Genomic DNA, 23,407 nt, shown 5'->3' on the forward strand with positions numbered 1-23,407 from the left:
TTATTGATCCATCATGCTATGTTTCTGTCTGTCACTTCACCTGCCCACACAGAGCCTGGGCTGTGCCTGCAGCTGGCTATAAAACAGTTGTCACCAGGGGTCCGGGTGGAGCCCTGCAGTTCTGCCGTGCTGCAGTTCAGTGTGGAAGAAATTGGCCAGTTAGTCCCTTTGTTGCCCAACCCCTGTACCCCCATCAGCACTACACGCTGGCAGACAGAAGACCTGGATAGCAATAAGGTTCTTTTCCAGGTAAGTGTAGCTTAAAATACACCTTAATTCATCTTGATTAAGTGATTAAAGGTTTTGTTGAAAAAGGGATGTTTTGTGGATATGATTGTACAGTTCCGGCTGTTCAATTGTATGTTTTGCATGCAGTTTAATGACTGACTGACGATGTGTGTTTTTAAAGTCTTGTAGTCTGCACTACACTCACATTTTAGGTAGAATGGAAGAAAAGCTTCCCCTTGATTTATGTTAGGTTAAATCATGAGGTTTGTCAAACTGTATGTCAGTGGTTGGGTCAGTCTGAAGCAGCCCTGCACTGACTCTAAACACAGCAGTCTGCTAGAAGATTTAGTCTATAATCATCTCATGACATGGAGTCCAACGAGCAGGATCTTTGCTCAGTTTTCTGCTCAAATGTTATTTGGAGAACAGGAGATTTTGTAGCTGGCTAGGTCCTCAGTAGAGTAATCAGAATCAGAATCAGAAATACTTTAATAATCCCAGGGGGAAATTATTTAATAACAAGTAACAAGTGGGCTTTGGAGTGAGAGCAGCATTTGGGAGGAAGTTCAATTGATTTTCTTTTAGTTATATGTTTCTGTTTCATGTTTGACTGATGATGATTTAACCTGGAATAAAAGAAGAAAGAAGCTTTTCTCCCATTCACAATTACCAACCATTAGACGAAGAGAAAAACAAATGTAAAAGACACGCATCAGTATTTTATTACATTTTATTTGAAAAGTAATTTAGACTGATTTTTTAACAGTAATTAATGTGTACTAGTTCAGTTTTAATATTATTTCATATAATTTTATATTATTATCTGTTTGAAAGCACTGTATTTTTATCACTTTTTGTCTTAAATGTGCTAGTATCAAATATCTGATTTGTTTTTAGCAATGTCAGATTACGCCATTCTGATAAGACGGAGCCAAACAAAATCAAACGGGTTTAAAAAAAAGAAAAGGAAAAACCTCTTCAGCTTGTTCAGAATAATGAGCCTTTGGATGTCTGTGTTTGATGTCCTTCATTAGCTCAAAATAAACAAATCAAGCTTTCAACATCTATTATGACCAACCTCATAAAAAAAAAACCAACATCATAGGTTCAACAATAGAAAGGGAAGAAGAATTGTAATGTCTGATGATTAAATGTAGTTGCTCTCTTTTGACAGAACCACCTTAAAGCTGTCACAATAGCCATATGTTGGATGCGTGTGGGTTTATTCTGTCAAAGTTGCTTAACTCTCTTAAATCTCTCTAGTCCTGTTGTAAATCATAATCCCTCTCCCCCTCCTGTCGTTTTGTGCTGCAGGTGAAAACCCCAGCTCAACCTCAGCGACCTCTGACCTGTGCTTTCCCCCTGCCCTGCCCCAGCGTGTCCCCTCGAGGTATGCAGCTCAGGAGCTCAGTACAGTCCCCCTGCAGCCTTACAACGCCCCTGCCCTGGCAAACACACCGACAAGGTAAGTCCATAGAGGTGGAATGACTGTGCTCACAGGGTGAAAGATGCTACACGCAGCTGTATCTACAGCGTGTTAAATCTGCTGTGTGTGCATTATTCGGTACTTTCCACAAATTCACATCCAGCTCGACGGGATGATTTATATCAACTCATGTCAGGAGTATTTTTAATTTTCCACGCCACCGTTTTTGTGTGGGAGACTTGCTGTAAACATAATCATCATAACGGATCCAAATTAATCAGACATGGGATGTTTGCCAAGTAAGTGTGAATGGGGTAACGTATCTGATGGAGTTCTTGACATCCATTAACGCTATGGAACACTTTTGTAGTGGGTGGGCTCCTGTTGTGTTGTTTCATGCTTGGAAAAGAAGATGCAGATAAACTAGCCATTTACAATACCTTGCAGTTACTATAGTAGTGATTCCAGATGTTAGTGAGCTGTCAACTTAATATCTTGTATTCAGAATGATTAAAGGATGTTCATGGCCATGTATTTGACAATAAACAGCAACTTTTTCAATTAAAAACATATCAAGAAAGGATCAAAATACTAAATTAGAAAAAACACTCTGGTTTCATTTTCAGTGACATTTGAGTACCAAACAAGAGCAAGTCTTCTTATTGCCCCCTCTGTGACCCTGGGTAATATGTGTCTGTTGTCGACAGGCCACAGACCACACAGTGACCCTCTCCTGGAGAAGCTTCATGGAGGAGGTGGTGGAGCAGAGAGTCTGGGATCAGGAAGCTGCTGCAGCACTCCACCAGGCAGCTCCTGTTACTCATCCCAGCGCAGCAGCCCCGCACCACCCTCAACCACCAATTACCCTGACTCTCCACTGCGCCCCTCCATCACCCGTTCTCTTTCTCATCTCCTCTTGGAAGAGGATGAGGAGGAGCCAGAGACCAACGTAGACACGGGAGTCCCCATTTCACTATCATACGCTGACACAGCCGTCAAAACAATCGTCCGCTCTTCCTCCATGGACTGTTCAGTGTATTTCCGCTCTGAGAGACCTGCAGCTGTCGGGGCTTCAGCTGGTGAGAGTCTGGCCAAGGAGCTGATTGAATGTCTGCCACAGACACTCCTGCACCCTCACAGCGCCTCAAGGACATGGGGTCCTGGTGGCCGTACAGATACAGCCAGGATGGGCTGTGGCAGCAGGACTGTGGCTGCAGGACAAAGCCCCTCCAAAGGGCTTGTAGTGGAGAAAAGGACTACTGCTGAGCTTCTCTCAGCACTCACAAACAATGAGGAGCCAGTTGATGAGTTCTTCATCTAAATTCCTGCCACCGTGCCGAATGCAGTGGTAATAATCAGTGTAATTTAAAACATAGAAAGGTTGGATGAGAAACCCTTTGAAGAAGTGATGCGGGACACCGCTGTGGAGTACAGAAGAACCAAAGTTCAGCTGCAGGTGACACTTTCCACTCAGAAGTGTCAAAGGTTTTTGGCCTAATTCAGACCAAATCAGACATTGAGGCAAAATCACCAGTCCTCGCATTCATGTTGACTGTGGGTAATCGCCACATTGCCTGATTTGTTTGACTTTTCCACAATATATAAACGGTAATTGTCCAAATCCTACTCTAACAGACCTGCAGACAGAGAGGTACAAAGTGAGTGATGTTTTAAAACAGTGCAGGTAATAATATTGTTGAATGTTTAAATTGCTTTTATATTTAGATCCAACTAATGATTTGTGCAGCTATTGTGCTAAAATGTAGCCCTGGGAATAGAAGAACATGTCTCTGTATGAAGTGTTACTGTCGGGGTACTAGTGCCAGTCTGGGCTTCTGTAACGTCTTAATTTTCAAAACATATGAAGATGATCTCAGTGTGAAGTCACTCTTTGATGTCTCTGCTGATCGTGATTAGAAATCTGATTTAGTCTGATTGCTCTCACCGTGCAGCAGTCTCAGTCTGTTACAGGTTTTGCATAGCCCTAGTCCAGCCTAGTGGCTTTTGATTACATTTGTTTGAGCGCACTTCAACTGATCCTTGCTCTAATGTTTGTGTTACAGTGTATAAGTGGTGGACTAGACCTGACCAAATTACTGTATTAAAGAGGACTGGATTTTCTCACATGATTATTTTCATCTTCAGATATCCTAGAGGTAAATGGTTTTCTTAATTACTTAAAGATACCATTTGGACAAAAAAGTCCTGTGTGTAATATATGTTTTTATATTATTCTGATGATGAGTGTGTAATGTGTCCGTAGCCTGAGCAGCAGAAATGTAAAATACTGTAAGGCCGCCCACAGGAAGCTGCTTAGGGATCAACAGACAGATGAACTGAAGTGAAAACTTAGCTAATACATCATACTATATATTGGACTGATCAGTTCTAACAGATGGTAGTCACACCAACAACATTTTTGCACAGTGCCTGTGACTGTTGAGTATAGTTGTTTAGAGACAAGTCTGATAAAAGATAATATTGTTAAATGTCAGGAAGTGACAGTACCATGCATTTAATTAGCAATCTCATGACTCGGGTTGTACTAGTCACTTCTATAACATTGATTTAGCATCTTCTGTTAACTAAAACTTTCAGATGTGGCCAAATCTAACCCACTACCAGATAAACCTGTGTTTGGTATTCACTTGTGTTGCATGTGTATTTTGGCCAGTGTTTGATCAATGCATATAAGGAGGTCTAGTTTAACAGGACGCTGTGGGTGTGCAGGGCAGCTCGGTGGTGTGAATGTGTTTAACTGTTTACTGTATTTGGGTGTTACTGGAAAAGAAGCAAACATGCTGACTCAGAGAGTATCAACTGTGAGGTTCCTCATGTTCAGTGATCCAGAGAAATGTTGTCAGGCTTTAGTATTAAAAGAAAAATGAATAAAAATGCTTTCTGTTGTGGTCAGATTATGAAGGCCAACTGTGTGTCCTGACAGATGTTTCCACATAATGTGATGCTATTGTCAGATTTAATTAGCTGTAGGATTAATGGCCTTTACAGTGAACTGAGTAATCAATGATGTATATATGCACTGACAGACAACCACTCCGCCTGCAGTGATGGAAAAATCAGTGAATGAACGCTGAGGGTTTCCCTGAATCATCGCTCCACAGCAACTGTTTCTGAAAATGCATCACACTGGTGTCACAGCTTCTGCCATCATGATACATGACTCATCGACCAGAAATGTGACTACACATAATACTGAAAGATAAAGTAGTTAGTGATCAACATTTCAGGCCCTCTGCTATGGCAAGCACAGAACAGGCAATGTCAGACCAAAGTAAGTATTAATTATTTATACACATGTTACACGTGTTAGTGACATTACAGAAAAGATAAAAACACATTTTGGTTTTTCTGTCTGTGCAAATACTACAAGAGAAAAGATGATGGTTTTAAAAGCATTGCTCCAACATAAAGACTGTGGTGGTCTGCTCACGAAAGAGTTCACACAGTTCTACCATCATCTAAACTGTATTAATTAGGCTACAATTGCACATCCATACACGGTAATTGCTCTGCATTATAAATACTAAATGTGCTCCAAAATGTATAAAAAAGTGGGTTTTTCTTTTCTTCAGTCCCTTCAGTTTGCTGAGCTAGGCTCCTTTTGCAACATTTAAACTCTATATTTGTTCAGGCTGAAAACATTATAGCACCTCTATGTTTCAGGATATACCAACAAATTGCACTTTATCTAAAGCTGATGGCTCCCTCTGCTGGTCAGAGGATGTTATTGCTCTGAGGGGCACCACTGCAGCCAGTCCAGCTGAGGTCCTTGGCCCACTGGCCTTCTCTGGTGACTCGCACCTTGACCGGGTCAAATCTCCAGAAGCGCTGTTCTCTGAACAGGTAGAGGCGACCATCTGGGCGGGTCAGCGCCCCATTGGTCCCCTGTGGCACACCAGTCCAGTCTGTCAGCCTGCGGGGGTAGTAGGGCTCTTGGTGCAGGGTTCTGAGGTTGAGCACAGAGTAGCGGGAGCCCTTGAAGACGACCATGTGACCCAGAGGAGCGTAGTAGAAGGCACAGTCGGGGTGGCGAGGAAGCCCCAACTCAATGTTCTGCCTAGGGAAACCCGGGTCCAGCATAGTGCCAGTGTAGCGCCACATCCGCTTCCCTGCACAACATCATAATACATTTGATTATGGTAGCTCCACAAGTTCAGCCTATACAGTAGCTAATATTTTACTTAATATAAAAAAAATACATATTTTTTTCACTTAACTCTTGTGCTATTTATCCATCTAGATTGTTTTGGTGTGAGTTGCAGAGTTTAGGAGATATCAGTCTTTTAAAACACCCAAACTATACATTTTTCAAAAAACAGTAAGGTGGAGTGTTTTGGGGTTAAGTTTCATGAGGAAGGCACCATTCTCAGACAATGACTCTTTGAGTTTGCAGACAACAAAGGACACAGACGACGATGAAAATGATTTATGGAGTTTAGATAATTCCTTAGCGGAGTGTCTGCGCTTTACATAAAAATGCTCTGTCCATAGCCGATAAGTAGAACCGAGATAACACTGTCAGGTTTTTGCCAGGAAAGTGAAACTTGGCAGTAACTTCAAACAAGTTATCAGCCTTTAGCACACAGGTGAAGCTACTTTAAAACTCCAGCTGAGTCCTCTGTGCAGTATAGTCTTTAAATAGGCACAACAGAATCTATTTTAGGGGCTTTAACAGATATGTGAAGTTAGCCAACAGGTTAGGGAATGTCTTTAAAAGGAAGTGTGAGTCACATTAATGAGCTCAGTGAAGCAGTACCTTTGAAAAAATACCACTTGGAGTCCAGCGGGGAGAAGGCAGCAGCCTCGATGGCAGGGGGGAGGTCAGGCCAGCGCTGACGGAGAGGCAGCGGGCCGCTCACGACGCCTTCAGACAACACTGTCCAGTAGATGCTGCCCCGAAACACCAGCACTGTCTCATTCTGGTCTGTATACGCAACAAAACACTTTATACAATGATTCATTCTTGACCATGGAAATGATAGTTTGACAAAATATTCTTAACTGGAGGAGAATTTAGTTGCTTTTTCCAGAGCTTTAAAGTGCCTCTCGTGGCCTTCATCAGTTGACAAAGTGATCAGGCATCATGGAGTGTGTGTCAATACCCACAATGCATAAAGACTGACAAGTGCAGCTGAAAGCTTTAGAAATGTTCTGCTCTTTTTCCTATTTTGTTTAATTTCAAGTAATTTTGAAAGACAAATACAAGCAAGATTCTCTTCTGTTCTGGGCTTTTTTGAGGCCACACCAGTGACCACAGTCATGAGGGATGTGGTTCGAATGCTTTTTCCTTAATAATATTTCCTTTGGCCCTCACCTATAGTGATGGCATCGAAGACGCCCTGGCAGTAGAGAGGCTGCCCTGTGCCCTGATGCCCACTGTGAAGCTCTGTGAACTCCCACTCCCGCAGCGCGGCGTGCAAAACCTGGCCTGGCAGCCTCACGGGGCGATCGCCTGATGGTTTACCTGAGGGCAAAAAACAACACAACAGGACAGTGATTTAAAAGGCAGTAGACATGATGAATTCACGTACTGTAGTTATCACTTTGTGTCGGTTGTTGTCCTTCCAGCAGTTCTTAACTTTCCCAGGATTCATGTGGTTATAAAAAGGTGATTATTTAGAAAAAGTGACCAAACAAAGCCACGAGGATAGACTTACTGAACACAGAGCAGTTTGGGTTCTCATGCATGCTAAAGGCATTTTTAAGTACTTCCTAAATTGGACAGCATGGGACCAAATAGAAAGACAAACAGTGGTGTCTTCCCCGGATAATGTTGACATTTAAATAGGCCCGTACAGGATGTGGCCGGGTTGATATATACTGATGGATGACATTATACTGAACCAGAAATAAACAAAGGACTACAGATAGAGCGCATACAGCAACCTTAAACACACATATTGAATTTCCAGGACTATAAAAAGAAAGAGCCCACTCACTCCTGATGTACCAGATGAGAACCATACAGGAAGAATCAAAGTTGAACAAAAGGAAAAAGATACCGAAGCATAAAGAGCAACTGATGGTGCTTCAGACTTGAATACTGCCATTTTTGTTTGCAAGGAGCTGAACAAACATTTGTGTAGGAGGTGGATAAAATCAGCACACCCAAGAACAGGAGGAAGAGAGCAGGAAAAATACTGTAGATACACACACCACCGCAGTGGATAACACAGGGACCGCTGCCCATTAAGGCTGTGTGTGCGAGCAGCATTGTGAGATAAGGGCCTGATGTCTGACTTCACTCTGTTTACATTCATCAGCGGGCGGAGAAAGAATTCACATGTTTTGCTTTTGCTGGATAAAAGTAAACAATATCACAATATAAAAATACTCCTGCATTCCAATTTTGACTTCAGTATGCAAGAACGATGAGCAGAATGTATTTAGAGGAAGCTAGTTTCACATCTGGGAGGTTCATCGAGTAAACTTCAAAATATTTTATTAGATGATGTTTTGTGGCTAAAAACTGAATCTGCAAAGTAACTTTTAACTGCCGCTGAGGGATTAATTAATCAAAATAAAATTTTTGTTAAGTAAAGAAAAAGGAAAAAAGATAAAATGAAAATACTCAAGTAAGCTACAAGTACTTCAAAAATGTTGTTCAATTAGAAAATTTAATTAGATAATATTTACTCTTCCGTCACTGACATTCCTCCTGTCATGCACAGGGGATGTATATGTACTTTAAATTGCAACAGTATACTTACTGACTGAGGAAATCCATCTTGCTAAAAGGCCACTGATGAGTATTAAGCTTGTCGGCACCTGTGATGTAACCGGCCTTCTACTATTGCTATTATTTTCATCTTGATTATTCGATTAATCGTTTTCATCCATACAAGGTTAAATATCATCACAACCTCCGAGAGCCCAAAGTGACGCCTTTAAATCGCTTCTTTTGCTCAGCAAAATCTAAAACCCAGAAACTCTTCACTTACTGTCGGAAATGACAAAGACAAGCAGCAAATCCTCACAATGAAGAAGCTGGAAACAGAAAATTTTTGACAGTTTTTGCTTGGAAGTGCAATAAGTAAGAACTGGCCACCTGTTGCTTTCAGGCGTGGTGTATCTCCATAGTAACCACTAACTGCTGCTAACTGTATTGTGTTTATACATCCATGACTGTACATACCGTTAGCTTGTTAGCTCAGCTCGAAAAAAGACTCTCAGGTCAGTGACTAGCTAGACAGCATTCTATCCTGAGTATTTTTACACTGCTGTTATTTTCATTTAAGTAAAAGATCTGAATATTTCCTCAACCGATGACATTCATCGTACAGTACATAATGTATGTAACATACATGTTTTATTTAATGCAAAGATTCATGTTCATGTTTCTCGTCACAGAGCGATCACAGGAGGTGAATCAAACTGAAGACGGACATATTCAGGCTGCCTCACATCTGCTTCTTATCAGATCACAATGCCAACACCAGGAATGGTATACACACAAACACACAAACACACACACACACACACACACACACACACACACACACACACACACACACACACACACACACACTGCCTAAAGCTCATATCTTTAAGCAGATGTAGCGTTTTCACAGCGCCGGCAGTCCTGTCAGTTGCGGTTCTTGTCCATGTCTGTCTCTGGAGCTGCCTGACATTTACGTGGGAGCAGCTGCACTCTGCATTTATTACTGCCAGAGGGAGGGAATCAGATTGATAAGCAGACATGAAAAAAGCCTGTTGCACTCTGCTAAATTCCACCTGAGCAGCCACTTAAGAATCCTTTTGAATGAAGCACTAAAAAATAGTTGAGAGTGAACAGTCTCTTCTTTCTTTAAAGGCTGATAAGCAAACACATTCAGCTTTCAGTGTAAAACACATACAGCTCAATGACTGACTAAAAACTACTCATCTGTGCTCACTGCTGCTATTAATTTAATGGATGAATCACTGGTCTCACAATAAATCAGAGTGGCAATAAGTGCCGTGGTTAATGAGCGTAACTGAGCTGAAAATGAAAATGTGTCAATGAGCGGTGGATTGGCTGAGGCAGCAGGGTGGTCAGTTAGTGTGAAATCCAGGGTGAATATGGGAGGTGCTGAGGAGAAAAGTCTGGCAGAGACCATTTTAGGAAGCTGAGGCCACAATATCTCCAGAGAGAGAGAGAGCGAGAGAGAGAGAGCAGATGGGATGCCTCAGAAAAGGAAGCATATGGATGCAGCCGGCCTGCAATCTCAAGTTCAGAGTTCAATCATTCAAACGATAGTGAGAATGTCCTGCAGCCATGCAAGCATTCCTGCACAGTGTTGTGTCTCCACTTGCAGCTGTGTTACACCTCAATTCAGGGTCAAAGCAGGGAAAGTACTTTATGCGCTAATGCATCTTTAGTACCACGTCATCATAGAGGTTCCAGTGGCTGCTGAGGCTCATTAAGTCGCAAGCAAGTTAGAAAACAGTGTTAGGGAAGTTGCATGTAAATTACAAAATACATTTTGTGATCTGTTACAGCTACCGAGAGAAAATACTTAATGCATTACAGTCACTAATCAAAATGTTTGTAATATCCGAATATGAATGGAATATAACATTCCCTCTGTTGTTATGACTCATTATTATTTATTCTTTCATATTTCCAGACAACGAGGGTCAGCACAGCCACTGGGACAAATCTGAGTGGAACACCATCAAGGGTAGGATGGCTCACCAGTAGATGTATACATCCATACAGGATCAATTCATCTATTTGAATTTGCATGGCCTTAATTTAATTGATATTTACGTCTAATTAAGAAGTAGTTTACTCTATATTTTGTCCGATAGGCTAGATATTTGTTTAACTAACTTTAGTCAGCTCAGAGATTACTTTTTAACTTTTGGGATTAAAAAGTGGATTTATCTTCACTCCTGTTTATCAACCTGACTGCAGCAGCGATCTGCAGAGGTGGCCTCTATTGTTGGGTGTTTATGTTCTGTAATGTTTACTGCCAACGGGAGCTGAAGGGGAAATGATCTTTACAGAGAGGAGAAGAGAAAAGTAGACAGAGACACAGAGTCTCTGCTGGGTGCTGAACTCAATGAGAGTTGACCTGAATTCAAACACAGACGGACGCAGCCTCAGTGCGTGCCATAGCTCGGTAGCTTCTGGCTACAGGACGGCAGTGTGCGGCGAGTAACACGAGAAAACACAAATGATACTGCAATCAAACCTACTTCCAATATCTAACATTTGTTTTAAGATTGTTGGAAGAAATTGGTGCGCAGCTCAACAAAATATGTTACAAACGCAGAAACGATTCTAATAATTCTGTTCTACTGCAGAATTCTTCAACACAGGGGCGGTTCTGGGGGGCAACAGGGGCCAGTGCCCCCTTAACTCTGAGTCTGGACCCCCCTGTGGCCCCCCCGACAGGGAGTCTGCATCAATAATACAGTGACAGATTTCTTGCAATGATTTTGTTTTGAAGGGAGAGGCAGAAATAAAGTGTCTCAGCAGTTTACTTCCCAAAATTGCTGAAATTGTAAACACTGTTTTGTCTGAATGAGAGATTTATCTTTTTTCCCGGGTTGTATGTGCCCCCTAACAAAAAAGCCGGCCCCAACCTGGCCCCCAGATTAAAACTGGTCTAGAACCGCCACTGCTTCAACATCATACATTTAACTTTTGGAAAAGTAATAAACTTTAACAACTTACACTACTTTTTACACTTTAACAGGGTAACTGGTTATCTGTAACCTATTACATTATCCAAAGCAAAACCTTCCCAACACCGATCAGAAAATCATGTTCTGGTGCAACTGCATGGTAGCAGGACAAAACAACGAGAGAACTCAGCACATGTAGAAACCTGCCTCACACATGCCAGGAGGGGTCAACACACTCACAGTAAACAGAAACTGTTATATTTGTCAAACATAAAGACGTATGTAATAACTCGTATGCTCTGCAACAACACCAGCAATCTATCACAACAGAGCTGACAAAACTCCCAGGTAAACACTGTGTACAGCAGCGAGAGGCTGGATGATAATAACACACAACCTCAGCCCTCCTCCTGCCTGTGATGAAGTCAATCAGTCTGTGTTATTTTGACGTCCACACCACCTCTGCTGCCCTCAGTCTGAAGCTACTTCTCCCAGCAGCTGGGAGGCAACAGACGTGAAACTGATAGAACAGACCTCCTCAGTCTGCTGAAGACGAAGGCTGTTGCTACAACTCTTCGATCTCTAATCAAGATCTGTTGATCCAGAGGAATACAACCTAAAGTGGCTGCAACAAGTTTTCTGCTCTGTCTCTTTCTGTTCTATAAATCGAGCCTTTCAGTAATCTCCTTCACAAATAATGTTGCCACAGACTTGTAATCACATTCATCGCCGCGGGCTTTGCTTCACAGGAGCTCTAACGAGAGGAACGACCACAAAGAAAGCATTCTGGATTCGATACAACTCTCATTTTAAAAACTGTTCCAGGTTGTGAAGACATGTTTGAACTCTCAACATGTTTTGCCATTCTACTCAATCTTGCTCTGTGTTTGCAGCTGGTGGCCTTCGGGCCTGCCTCTCTGGCCCTTTTCACAGCTCAGTGCCACGACTCCCGATTTTAATGGGCAACAGAGCTAAAATGACTCCACTTCTGGGTTTCCTCAAAGACAGTCTGCTTTCATAAAAAGGCAGTAATTCATGTAATTGCTTCTATGAATTACCATAATAGCTCGTTCTGCACTGCAACCTCATTTTCTTCTCATCTTTAACTCAGCCGTCCTGAGGCCAGACAGTGAGGCATTTGTCATCTGTCCACTAGAGCGCTTCTTTTCTCAACCTTTCAAACATTAAACCTTAGGAAAAAGTGGTAAAAATATCTGTGTGTTCAGGGAATGTGCTGCCTTTAACACTTCTCCTGACCTCGTGAAGACTAAGAAAACATTTCCCTTGAGTAGCAGTTGGCAGCTGGACGAGACACAATAAATCCACAAACAGGACCTGCAGGATCAAACAGATCATCATCTCACCGTAGAGCTGCTGCACGGCGATGATGTCGTCCCAGCTCAGAACCAGACTGCGCCCCAGCTTCCTGTAGTACGGCGACATCAGGGCGTGACGGACAGGAGAGTGCTCCAGTCCCAGAGTGTGTCCGATCTCGTGGGCGGTCACCATGAACAGGTTGTGTCCCTTGTGTCCGTTCAGCGTCCACCTCTCCGCCCGGTCGAAGTGGGCCTCCCCCCGGCGAGGCAGGAAGGCGTGAGCCAGAGTTCCTCCTGACAGTCAAAAAGGAGGGAAACGGTTAGAGGCTGACAGACGCACACTATCACCGTGTGAAGTCAAAGGCACAGTATGCAGAATTTGTCTCCGCTGTTTGTAAACCCAGCAGGTGCAGTGAGCAGTTCTGGAGAAAAGATAAGTTAACGGGCAGCTTTGGTATTTGACACTCAGCAAACATCAAACTATCTTTCTCCAGAATCACTGATGCCCAGAAACATCCCAAACGCAGCATAATAATAAGAAAATAAATAGAGGCAGAGGCGTCTCAGCAGACACAGACATGCCAAAACACTTCCAATAGATCTTAAGCGATGATTGAGAGGGACTACTTGAGTCATGAAAAATTCCTTCATGTTACACGTCTTTAAAAGTCAAATCAGACTAAAAGATAGTTCTACATTTACTTAGGTCGAGTGGTGGCTAGATTCAACCGTTGTTTACAGATTTGATAGTAAGGGATCAGTTTATTTCAATGTCTTAGTATTTGTAGTGCTACAGTCTACAGTCAAATGTATCAATGGAATTAGTTGATTAGCTCCAACTTTGCGCACTGTAATTAAACTCAAATCTACATATAAGAAAAGGTATCGAACATGGAGGGAAATCGGAAAAGGCCATCAAAAATCCCTCACGTTTTGACATCCAGGTCTCAATCAGGGCTTCAAACAACACAATGTGGTCTCACCTGTATAAAAGTAACAGCCAATAGGAGGCAGTCACATGACGTAGACAATTCCACAACAGGTTAAACAAATACAAAACATAGGAGAAAATAAAATAAGAGGTGAGAAAATGTTTTCTGCATTTGGGCTCTAGTTATGTCTCTCTTTATCTTGCCTTATAAATTGTCTCTTTATATCTTATTATGTAAAGAACACGGAATTGTCTTGTTGTGACAAGGTGCTGTGGATAAGTCTACTATTAAAATGATTAGAATCCAATAATTTAAACATGCTTTCAGGGATGAGGAGTCACAGCTCAAACCTACATTACACCATCCCTGCAACAGTTAGTCTGACCACCAGACATGCCTCCACACACTAACCTGATTAGTTTACATGATGTTCTTGTTTTTGTGTAACTCTGGTCAGTGCAGTGTTTGATCAAACCATCTTAATCTGGTTAATTCCTGTGTACACATACACAGTGGGACATGTTACGATTTATTTATGCAGCAGGGTGGGATCAAGATCTCATTGCAAGAGAACAAATTATATAGACAGGGGCTCAACACAAAACAAACATCAAACGCACACACACACACACTTATTATATCTATTAGAAATTACAGATGTGATCAGATAGGCAGATCAGTGGCCACTTTAATCAACATGCGTCCCTCACCTGGCCCGTCGAACGCGTTGCTCGCCCCATCGTTGTGGTCTCCCTCATAAAAGGCCAGCCGGATGTCTGCGGGACCTTCAGGGGCCTCCTGGAACACCAGGCCCGACACGTTGCTCCACAGCTGGAAGGCAGCGCGCACCGCCAGCCGCACAGAGCCCAGAGACAGGTGGCGAGGCCAGTTCACTATCTGGTAGGTCAGGTGACGTTTGTACCACTTCTCGACTGGAGAACACACACACATACACACAGAGGCAGAGGGAGGAACAGAGATTTGAGACATGCAGGTCTGAAGCTCACAATCTTATTCATCACAAACTTAGAACCAGTGCAGATGCAGATAAGCTCAGATCACTGCAAAAACCCCGACAGTGATCCTGTAAGTAAGAGTATTCAACCTTTTCATCTGTAAAACATGATTCATTGTAATAAATGGAATAAAGCAACACAAAGTAGTTTTAAGAGTCAAATATCTGGATGCAAGGAACATTTTCTTCTCGTCCAGAGAGATGAAAACTGGGAATTAAGAAATTCAGGACGGAAGAAGTTAAACACTCCTTTAAACTCCACCTGTGCCATATTCTATCATCAAGTTCAGTTTGTTGGTCCAATCTGACTGCCTATCTTGTATATGGAGCCACCACCACTACATTTATCTCTCATTGATATCTCCACTGAACTGGAATCCTTCAAGGGAACTTGTTTAGTGTTCCATTGAAGGGAATGAATACACCTTTCCTTCTAGCGCTGCTCAACACATGGAGGGCAGTAGACGTTGGTTGGCAATGGACATCTTACAAAAGCAGAGCTGTAGGCGGAAACCCATGCCAAAATGTTTTGAAGCGGTACCTCTCCACATCCAGAAAGAGCCTAAATGAAACCCATGTTCCCTCACAGCTGGATAAACTAACAAGCACTCTTAGTGCTCGCTTGACTAAACAGTTTACTTCTACACGTGTCTGTGGTTTCTCAGCTTAGACGTAATTACATATGTCACAAACTTCAGAATCACACATTTGTTCGGGGTACAGAGTGAAGGGGGAGTCGTGCTCAGCCGTTCTTTAATTTACACCACGTTAATCTCTTCAATATATACACAGGATTAACCAAAGTAGCAATCTGGACACGGAGCAAACACAAAAGCAAACACAAGAAAAAGCTCTCAACTGTGCAGAGCACATTCAAAACATGCAGACAGAGAGGCTGGCTCGCAGGAAACAGTCATTAGATGAACCTTCAGGGAGAGGAAGCTGGAGAGTACGGACGCAGGGTAACTCTGACCGGGTGAAGAAGTTGTAAAATACATTTTAAACAATATAAAAAGAAGAAAAAAAGAAAAGAAGATGCTGCAATACCAATTTTTCCTTCACGATACGGATAACGATTCAGATATCAGTGTGTTTTTGTGTGGATGTGTTGGATGTGCTTGAAGTTGGATTGTTAACTCACTGATTCCAGCGTTTCAGGCTGTATAGGACAGATTTATAATATGGATGTCAGAATCAGATAGACTCTGGGAGGAATTTTTGAAAGCATCTCTGCAAAAAACAAACATTTCTGGAGTCAAAGCTGATCCGTTAAAAAGCTTTTGTTGTAATGAAAATGGCTAGCCATGGCGTTAGCTAGTTAGCTCTGTAAGCCGCGGCGGGTGTGTTTTTACAATGAATTAATGAGGCAAATCAGTTCGTCTTGGTTTGGAGAAAGAGAGAATCTTGAATAAAGAAGGTGTCCGTTTGTATTTGAACTGTTTATGAGGGAAAATAGGTGGAGATTTTGTTTACTTGTTAGCCTACAAAGTTAACTGAGCTTGTTAAACGTGGCAAGCTCGCAGCTCATACACATTTCACTGCTGAAACTACAGGGGACCTACACTATCAGACTATCGACTCTTGTGGTACAAGGTGGTATCTGGAGACAGGGCGGGCTGGGGCTAGCTGGTTAGCATGCTAACTTCAGTTGACATCTCTGCAACACATTACACAAACGTCTTGGACAACATGTCCACATTGTTGTTTCTTCATCTTTTGTTAAGTATATTAGTTCTTTAAAAACATTTTTTACTGTTTTAAACTTAAATTTTGTCCATATCTTACAAGTTGCGCCTTTAAGATTGTTAGTCTCTTTCTCTCTCATTTCACTGACAATGTTACATGTTATAGGCACATAAAAATGACAGCCTTTGGACACACTGACACAGTGCAGTGGTATAACTCAAACAAAATGAGGGCCCTGATGTTTAAAGTATTGTGCTTGTATTGGTAAGAGGGGCTTGAGAAGGTGAGAATGAGAATCAGATTCACTGGGTACTGCACTTTAAATGACTCGCCACAAGGACTTTATGCATTTACACATACTTTAGCATGAGGATTAGCTAGAAAGTGGCAAAATAACTCAAGCGCACTTACAGTTGTCAAAATATTTAAAGACGTGGCCGACGTATGTTTGCCCTGATGTGGAGGCCAAATGTGAGTGGGAGGTCCGCATTACACACCTCTGCTCAATCACACACAGAGGACTGGGGCAGCCAGGCTTGAGAACCCTTCGAGCTATTCTGATGCCACTCGTGCTCGGTTAAATAATATACAGCAGAGCTTCATGTGAAAGATGAGGACGATAAACCAGAGGTATGCACTACATACCGTGAACTGAATAGCACCCTGGAGAGAGGAGAAATATCTGGATAATATCTGGAGCCATTAAGACATGGGTCTGGCAATGACATCAGTGTGTGTTTTTGTTTGTGTAAACACAAACAGAAGTTGTGCTTCGGCAGCAACACACACGTCTCGCTGTAAAATTGAGAGTTGTGTAAACTTGATCCTTAGCAATTTTCATGCAATGTTCCACAGAAATATTAGACAGAAAGGGCCCAAAAAACAATAAAAAAAACAGGATAGGATTCAAGAAGGTAAGATGCGATGTCACTGCCATTTTGCTGCAAAAGTCAGAAAGGGCCCAAAAAACAATAAAAAAAACAGGATAGGATTCAAGAAGGTAAGATGCGATGTCACTGCCATTTTGCTGCAAAAGTCTGATTCAGTAGTGGGACACTTGAACGCACTGCTTTGTTTTCCCAACCCAGTTTCAGTTTTCCCTCCCAGTCGAACAATATCCATCAGACTTGTTGTGTGTAGATCTGTATTCTCAGTACAACTCCGGTGCCTTCTCTCCGTCCCCGGCCCCCCCGCAGTGTAAGAGGTCCCCGAGGACGGCAGAGAAGCCAGGAAGTCAGATACACAAGACATTCCCTGACTTCCCTTATGGAAGCAATTACCATGATGCCCTGTATAGCAGCAGTGTGGGGCGGGCGGTTTATCGCAGTCATTAGGAAGTGACTGAGATCATCTGATAGCCAAAGTTATTGTTTGCAGAGGTGCAGAGAGATTTGGTTTATGACTGGTGTTAACTCGCAGGCTGTTTGGAGCTAAGTTCAGCAGGGTAACGCACTCACTCAGTGCCAACCAGCTTATGTTTACCAGATTCACAATGTTAGCACTTTAGGATGCTAACTTTTGCTAATTTGCACTTCTAAGCACATTGCCTTGAGTTACATTACATATTTCTCTGGGTTTCAAAATTGTTAGAAAACATTTGGCATTACTTAAGTACCAAACTCAACAAAATATAGAACAAAGGCTGGAATGCAAAATTTCCCATATCATAAATTAAAAAGATAATCACTTATTTTGTCAATCATCTGATCGATGGATATAGCTATTGATGAGATGAGCTGAACTATAATCTGTGCATTCTGATGAAACAATTTTTAAACCAGTGTACTTTGCAGGTAGGTCTATGTTGTAAAATGTAAAAAAATAAATAAATACAATTTCGAACAGTGTCCATGGGCAAGGCACAGATCCATGAGTGAACACCTCTGAAAAACACACACACACACTCACCTGTCACACTTACAGGGCTTATCTTGGACAAGGGTGGTGGAATGTCAGCTCTGTAAATATCAGTGGGAACGACCATCAGATCCAACCGCGAGTCAAGGTCTGTTTTCAGTTTCCATGAAGCTAAGAGGCAGCCATGTTCAAGCTAAACAAAATCACATCACACCACAGCTGAGAGCGAATAAACAGACTGACTCGTCCACATGTTGACGTGGCCTGCAGGCTGGTTTTAGTAGCTAGCGTCAGCTGTCAAGGACAAACAGCTCAAAGAGTTACGCATTAAGTTGAAGTCACGGATGGCTCATCTCGCATGTATCTTAACTGTACAGAGAAGAGGTGAACTACAGGGAATTGGGGGACTTCCAGTGGAAATATCAATACTGCAGACACTTATTTTGAGTTGACAATGCTGTAAAGTAACAAGCTACTTTATAATGGCACTTATCTTATAATTTAACAAGTTACTTTTAAAAGTACATTACCCAACACTGTCGGGGGGCATGAATGTTTCAAATAACAGTCAGTGTCAAACAAATGTATTTACCACCACAAATGTCAACTTAATCATGCTAGAGGAAATGTCAGGAATCACAAACGTCAGTCAGAATTTATTCTTCGGGTTCAATGTCAGTAGAAAGAATTGTCTTTCACTCAATCCAGTAGGTGTTGAGATACTTCAGTCTGGTCCAAAGTGGTGGACTGAAGGACCGGCACCTGCACTCCCAGGCTAAAACAAGGACTGTACACAACTGATGCTTCAAATCAAATGTTTCTGCTCTATCCACACATGAAACTCTGCCACTAAACCTTCTCCAGGGCACAGGCAGAAACATATCTGCTGCCACAGTGTGATAAAGCAAGCTCATGTTTGATAACAAGGCGGTGGTTACACAGCCTCACTATGCTGCTACTCGCAGTAATAGGAGGTCACCACATTGCTAAACTACATCAGTGGATATGTGATCAGTGGATATAAGAGGTTTGGCCTGAGGGTGTAAATGGAGCTGCTCTTTGTGTAATAATACAGCTACCTGTCACATGAGTCATGTCTGGGACTTGAATAATGACAGAGTTGTTTTCTTCATCAAGGCCAGGCTGTAATCCATCCACACACTCAGTCACTCAGCAACATATTCGCTAATTTAGCCAGTAAAGATATCTGGCCGTTGAGACAGGCAGCCAGCCTGGCAAACAACGTAATCCAGTCAGTCAGTTGTGGATGTGTTTACCAGGAGGGAAGATGTCAGGTACTGACACGAAGAGGCAGCGGCAAACATCAGCCACCGCTGCATTCCCTGAACATTAGCCAACGTCGTCAGTGACAGGAAGGAATGCACAGGCTTCACACATCATGAGGCTGGAGGCACCAGGCTGCTGCTGCTCATTCACAAAGACGAATGACAGCAGCAGAGAAAGACAGTAGGAGCACAGGTAGTCAACGACACAAACACACAGCCTGAACATTTCAGAGCCATGAAAGGAAATTGTAATCCAATGATTCCCTGATCCATTTGGCTTCATCAACCCATAATGAAGACCCTGGTGTGAGAGGGTCATGTATGTCGGATAAATGAAAAATCTATTCAGGTTACATGATTTTGCTCCACTCGATGTCTTCCACATATGTGTAGAAGAGAGGAGAAATTACACCTCTTGGTAATTCTCAAGGATTTTCTGTAAAGCACCTCCTAAGCCAGCAGGGAAGGATGTTTGTGCTCAATTACTTCATGCAGTCGGCAAGAAATGTGGCCGCTCAGCTGCACCGTTAAACACTTTAAATCCTGTAGTCTTTATCCGGTTCAAATTGCAGCGACCTGCTCACTGATGAATGCAGTTATTACGGCGTCTAAAGCAGAAAATTAGGATAATCTCCAACGAGAGCCTCAATAATTCTCTTAAAGGGAAACTGCAGCATTTGAGGGGATACAGACCTGAAGAAGGGGAAACCGCTGTGACCCACAAACCTTTACATCACATCTCTAAATAATCTAACAAAATAAGAAGAAAAAAAACTACCCAAAGGGTGAAGAGGTCTCACAAGGGATTCTTAAACTTTCTCAACCCACAGAGCAGACTGTAACTCCTTAACTAAACATAAAGAATGTTATTGTTCAGAACTGAAGTTTAGGTTTTCACCCATTAGGGATGACGTACAGGATACATGGACTTCTCTAATTGCATCTAAAAGCAGGAATCCTCCCGTCTGACGCGTGCAACATCAGACGCCCCACCAGCTTTAATTACACCCCTCACGTCTATTTAGTGCTTTAGTTTACAGAGGTGGACCCTCCCAGTTAACTGCTGGCTCTTTGTGACCACAGGACATGCACAAGACAGTGAATGGATAACACAGCTTACTGAGATCTCCGCTGTAGAAACACACATGCAAACATGGCGTACACTCAGTACCTTGTCCAGCAGAGCGCCTCCTGCGTCGCTGTGCTCGCCCCTTTCCAGTGAAGATGGCGTTTACCCTCTGAGCCCAGATCTGCTGGCTGCCCTCATCCGACACCCCGCAGCGAGGCTCCGACATCTGTCTCAGGGTAGCGCCGTCCAGCTCACCTGTGACGGGAAGTCGGGACAACCACTGGAAGTCGCTGCAGAGGGAGAGAGCATACGTCTGCATGATGCCGTTGCTGAACAGATATTTGGCTTTTCAAAATGCAGACGGAGGGAGTGGACGGACATACTGATGGGTAGTGTCTACCATTGCTCATTTCACAGGGATGCAGAGACGGTTGACATGAATTAACACCAGTGTGCTCTGATGGCAAATTGAATCTGCACTGCATGAGATGAACAACTATCCAACAATCGGTCCAAACAGAGGGTGAGCTTCTTCAAATTCCTGGATAGTTCAGAGAGGGTTCAGGAGGTGAGGGTGTGTTTTACTGCCCTGCACTCACGTTCAGCCCCGGGGCCTGTCCCACAGCGAGCTCCCCGTCCCCCCCCTGATGAACACAACCCGCTAATTCTGATCAAAGTGTGGATAAAAACAACACATGGCCTTTGTTCTATCACATCACATTAGTCGAAGGACGTCTGATGAACGATTGTGATTTCAACACTGATAACATGGTTCTCGGGCTCTTTGGCTTTAATCTTTTTTAAGCCTCAATAGTTGAAGAGCAGCTCCAACACCTACCAGATAGCTGACTGCATCTCTGCTGTACTGTGGATGTGGTTGTCTTGGTGGAGGTAGCCATACTTTTCCAGAAAAACCTGCAATTGTTATAAAAGCGCTGCTTCAGAAAAGCTCCAATAAAACACATCAGAAAACAAAACATAATTTCCTTCCAGTGCCCATATTTTTAAGATAATAAGGTGCCTCTTTATGGGGATTGTAGTTTATTTTACACACCTACAATCTAATTTTTTGTAAGAACACGCTGTGGTAAATCCCCAGAGAGACATACCTCCCCTTGAGGGAACAGAAAAGAAATCATAAAAATGTAAAGATAATGTTCAATGTAGTTGCTGGAGGCTGCAAGACAGATGTATAGATTTAGACCACCCATAAGAGAGCGAAGCCTCAAGCGTGTCCCTGAAAATGTAATATAAGAGATAAGCACCTCATGCAAAACTTGCAAGCTGAGAATAGTTCTGAAGGTTAACGCCTATAAAATACAGTAAAAAAAAAATAAACCAACAGCGTTCATGACAACAGCTGTGGTTTGAGATTCGCCCTGTTGATGGTTTAATATTAGGATCTCTCAATCACAGCCCTCCGTGTGTGTGTGTGTGTGTGTGTGTGTGTAGGTTTCATGTTCAGACGACAGCAGGCGCAGCTATGATTACAGATGTGGTGAAGGTGGGATGGAAATTAAAATTGGGGAGATGACAGATGTGCTTTTGGCAAACAGGAATGCGCAACCAAGTTGTCCCTTTGTCCCACTGAAACATGCCAGGAGGTTTTGTTTTATGGAAGATGGGAGCTGTGGAAACACATGTAATGGCATGATGTTGGTATGGTCTCACAGCTTTAATGTGTGGCCACCAAAGACAGCTGTCAAATTATACTAGTGCGGTTTAAGCCACAGAGGGGCGACTCGATTGTAAAAATCTCAAAGACAATGGGGGACAAATATTCTTTTAAAAGTGGGTTTGGTCTCCTTTAATGTCACTATGCTATATGGCTGACATGGTCTAAACGTCACATTAACTTTATTTGTAGACAATAAACCAAACACATCAGTTCTCATGTCTGTATGTGACATGTAACATCTCCAGTGCCTAGAAATATATTTCTAAAGACAAAATGAATTTAACCATGTTAAGGAAAAGTCATCCTTCACATAGACTTGTCATTTGATGTGGCAAAACCCAAGATAATTTATTTTATGTGGTTGTATGTATAGTAATAATTGCAGAAATCAACCACACCAGACATAATTGAAACACACCATGCAGTAAAGTAAGAAAGTGGCAACCATTCCCTTCACTATAAACTGAGCTTGTACATGTGATGGTGACAGAACAGCTCATGTACATGAGCACAGAGCATACTTACCTCTTACTGTCTATGTAACATGAGCTTTGCATGAAAAAACATTATGTATGACAATCTGAAGTCATTCACAGAAAAATAAAATGTATATTTTGTCTTACAGTGACCTGGCTTATGTCTTGGTCAATCAGACTTAAAACGTGAAAATCTTTAGTATTTAACGGAGGTCTCAAACACACCTCAAAACATGTTTATAGTCAAAGTCATTGAATTAGTGCCCTAAATGTGAATTAGTGCAACTCAGTTTTAAATGCAGATATGTTTTGAGGGTTGTCAGAGGGAGCCTCCGCCTCCGCGAGTGCAAACTATAGATCGGAGTTAAAGTTCGCATATTAACGGGTTATCTTACTTTATTCACACATCTGTCAGACACTACTGGATCTAAAGAAAGTGGCTCCTCTCTGGCCGCAGTGTACCTCTGGCTCCAGGACCAGCGGTGATCCTCCGGCGGTCTGAGCGGTGATGAGGACGCTCACAGTCAGGATCCAGGCTGCTTTCATGTCCGGTCCAGCTCCACGTCGGTCCGGAGGTCGGCGACTCATTGCGGGACGACCACGCTACCAGCACGCCGCTACCTGCGTGGCGCATTTCAGTTCAGCTCCTAGTATTTTCTCCATTGTTGGTTTTGCTGGCTGTCAGTGAGGGAGAGCATGCTGCTGCTCGCCTGAAGTCTCCATCCATGAGGCGTGGCGGAGCCCAAATCAAGCCACGGGAGGGTAACGGGGCGGGGCGGGCAGGCAGAGGGGCGGTGCCGGC

At 42.7% G+C, this 23,407-nt stretch overlaps 2 protein-coding genes across 3 annotated transcripts in view; one reads left to right on the plus strand and one right to left on the minus strand.

Moving 5' to 3' along the window:
- Positions 1–4,572, plus strand: part of fam124b (family with sequence similarity 124B) — a 10,136-nt gene extending 5,564 nt beyond the window's left edge. The window contains exons 5-7 of one of the 2 annotated variants that reach the window (XM_030391744.1): positions 53–249; positions 1,543–1,693; positions 2,281–4,572. In XM_030391744.1, the coding sequence (XP_030247604.1) occupies positions 53–249; positions 1,543–1,693; positions 2,281–2,975 (1,043 nt within the window). In that variant the 3' untranslated portion in view covers positions 2,976–4,572. The remainder of the gene's footprint in view (positions 1–52; positions 250–1,542; positions 1,694–2,280) is intronic. The other variant, XM_030391753.1, reaches the window with a different exon arrangement.
- Positions 4,573–4,947: 375 nt separating this feature from the next.
- On the minus strand, positions 4,948–23,378 carry mmp28 (matrix metallopeptidase 28). The gene is made up of 8 exons (XM_030391763.1): positions 23,068–23,378; positions 21,290–21,366; positions 20,554–20,741; positions 14,249–14,470; positions 12,655–12,900; positions 6,990–7,139; positions 6,432–6,599; positions 4,948–5,784 (listed from the first exon to the last, which is right to left on the minus strand). Exons 1-8 carry the CDS (start codon positions 23,191–23,193, stop codon positions 5,390–5,392), a joined length of 1,572 nt encoding a protein of 523 aa, XP_030247623.1. The 5' UTR covers positions 23,194–23,378; the 3' UTR covers positions 4,948–5,389.
- Between the last annotated feature and the right edge of the window lie 29 nt (positions 23,379–23,407).

Source organism: Sparus aurata, chromosome 2, assembly GCF_900880675.1.
Source record: "Sparus aurata chromosome 2, fSpaAur1.1, whole genome shotgun sequence".
NCBI classification, from domain to species: domain Eukaryota; kingdom Metazoa; phylum Chordata; class Actinopteri; order Spariformes; family Sparidae; genus Sparus; species Sparus aurata.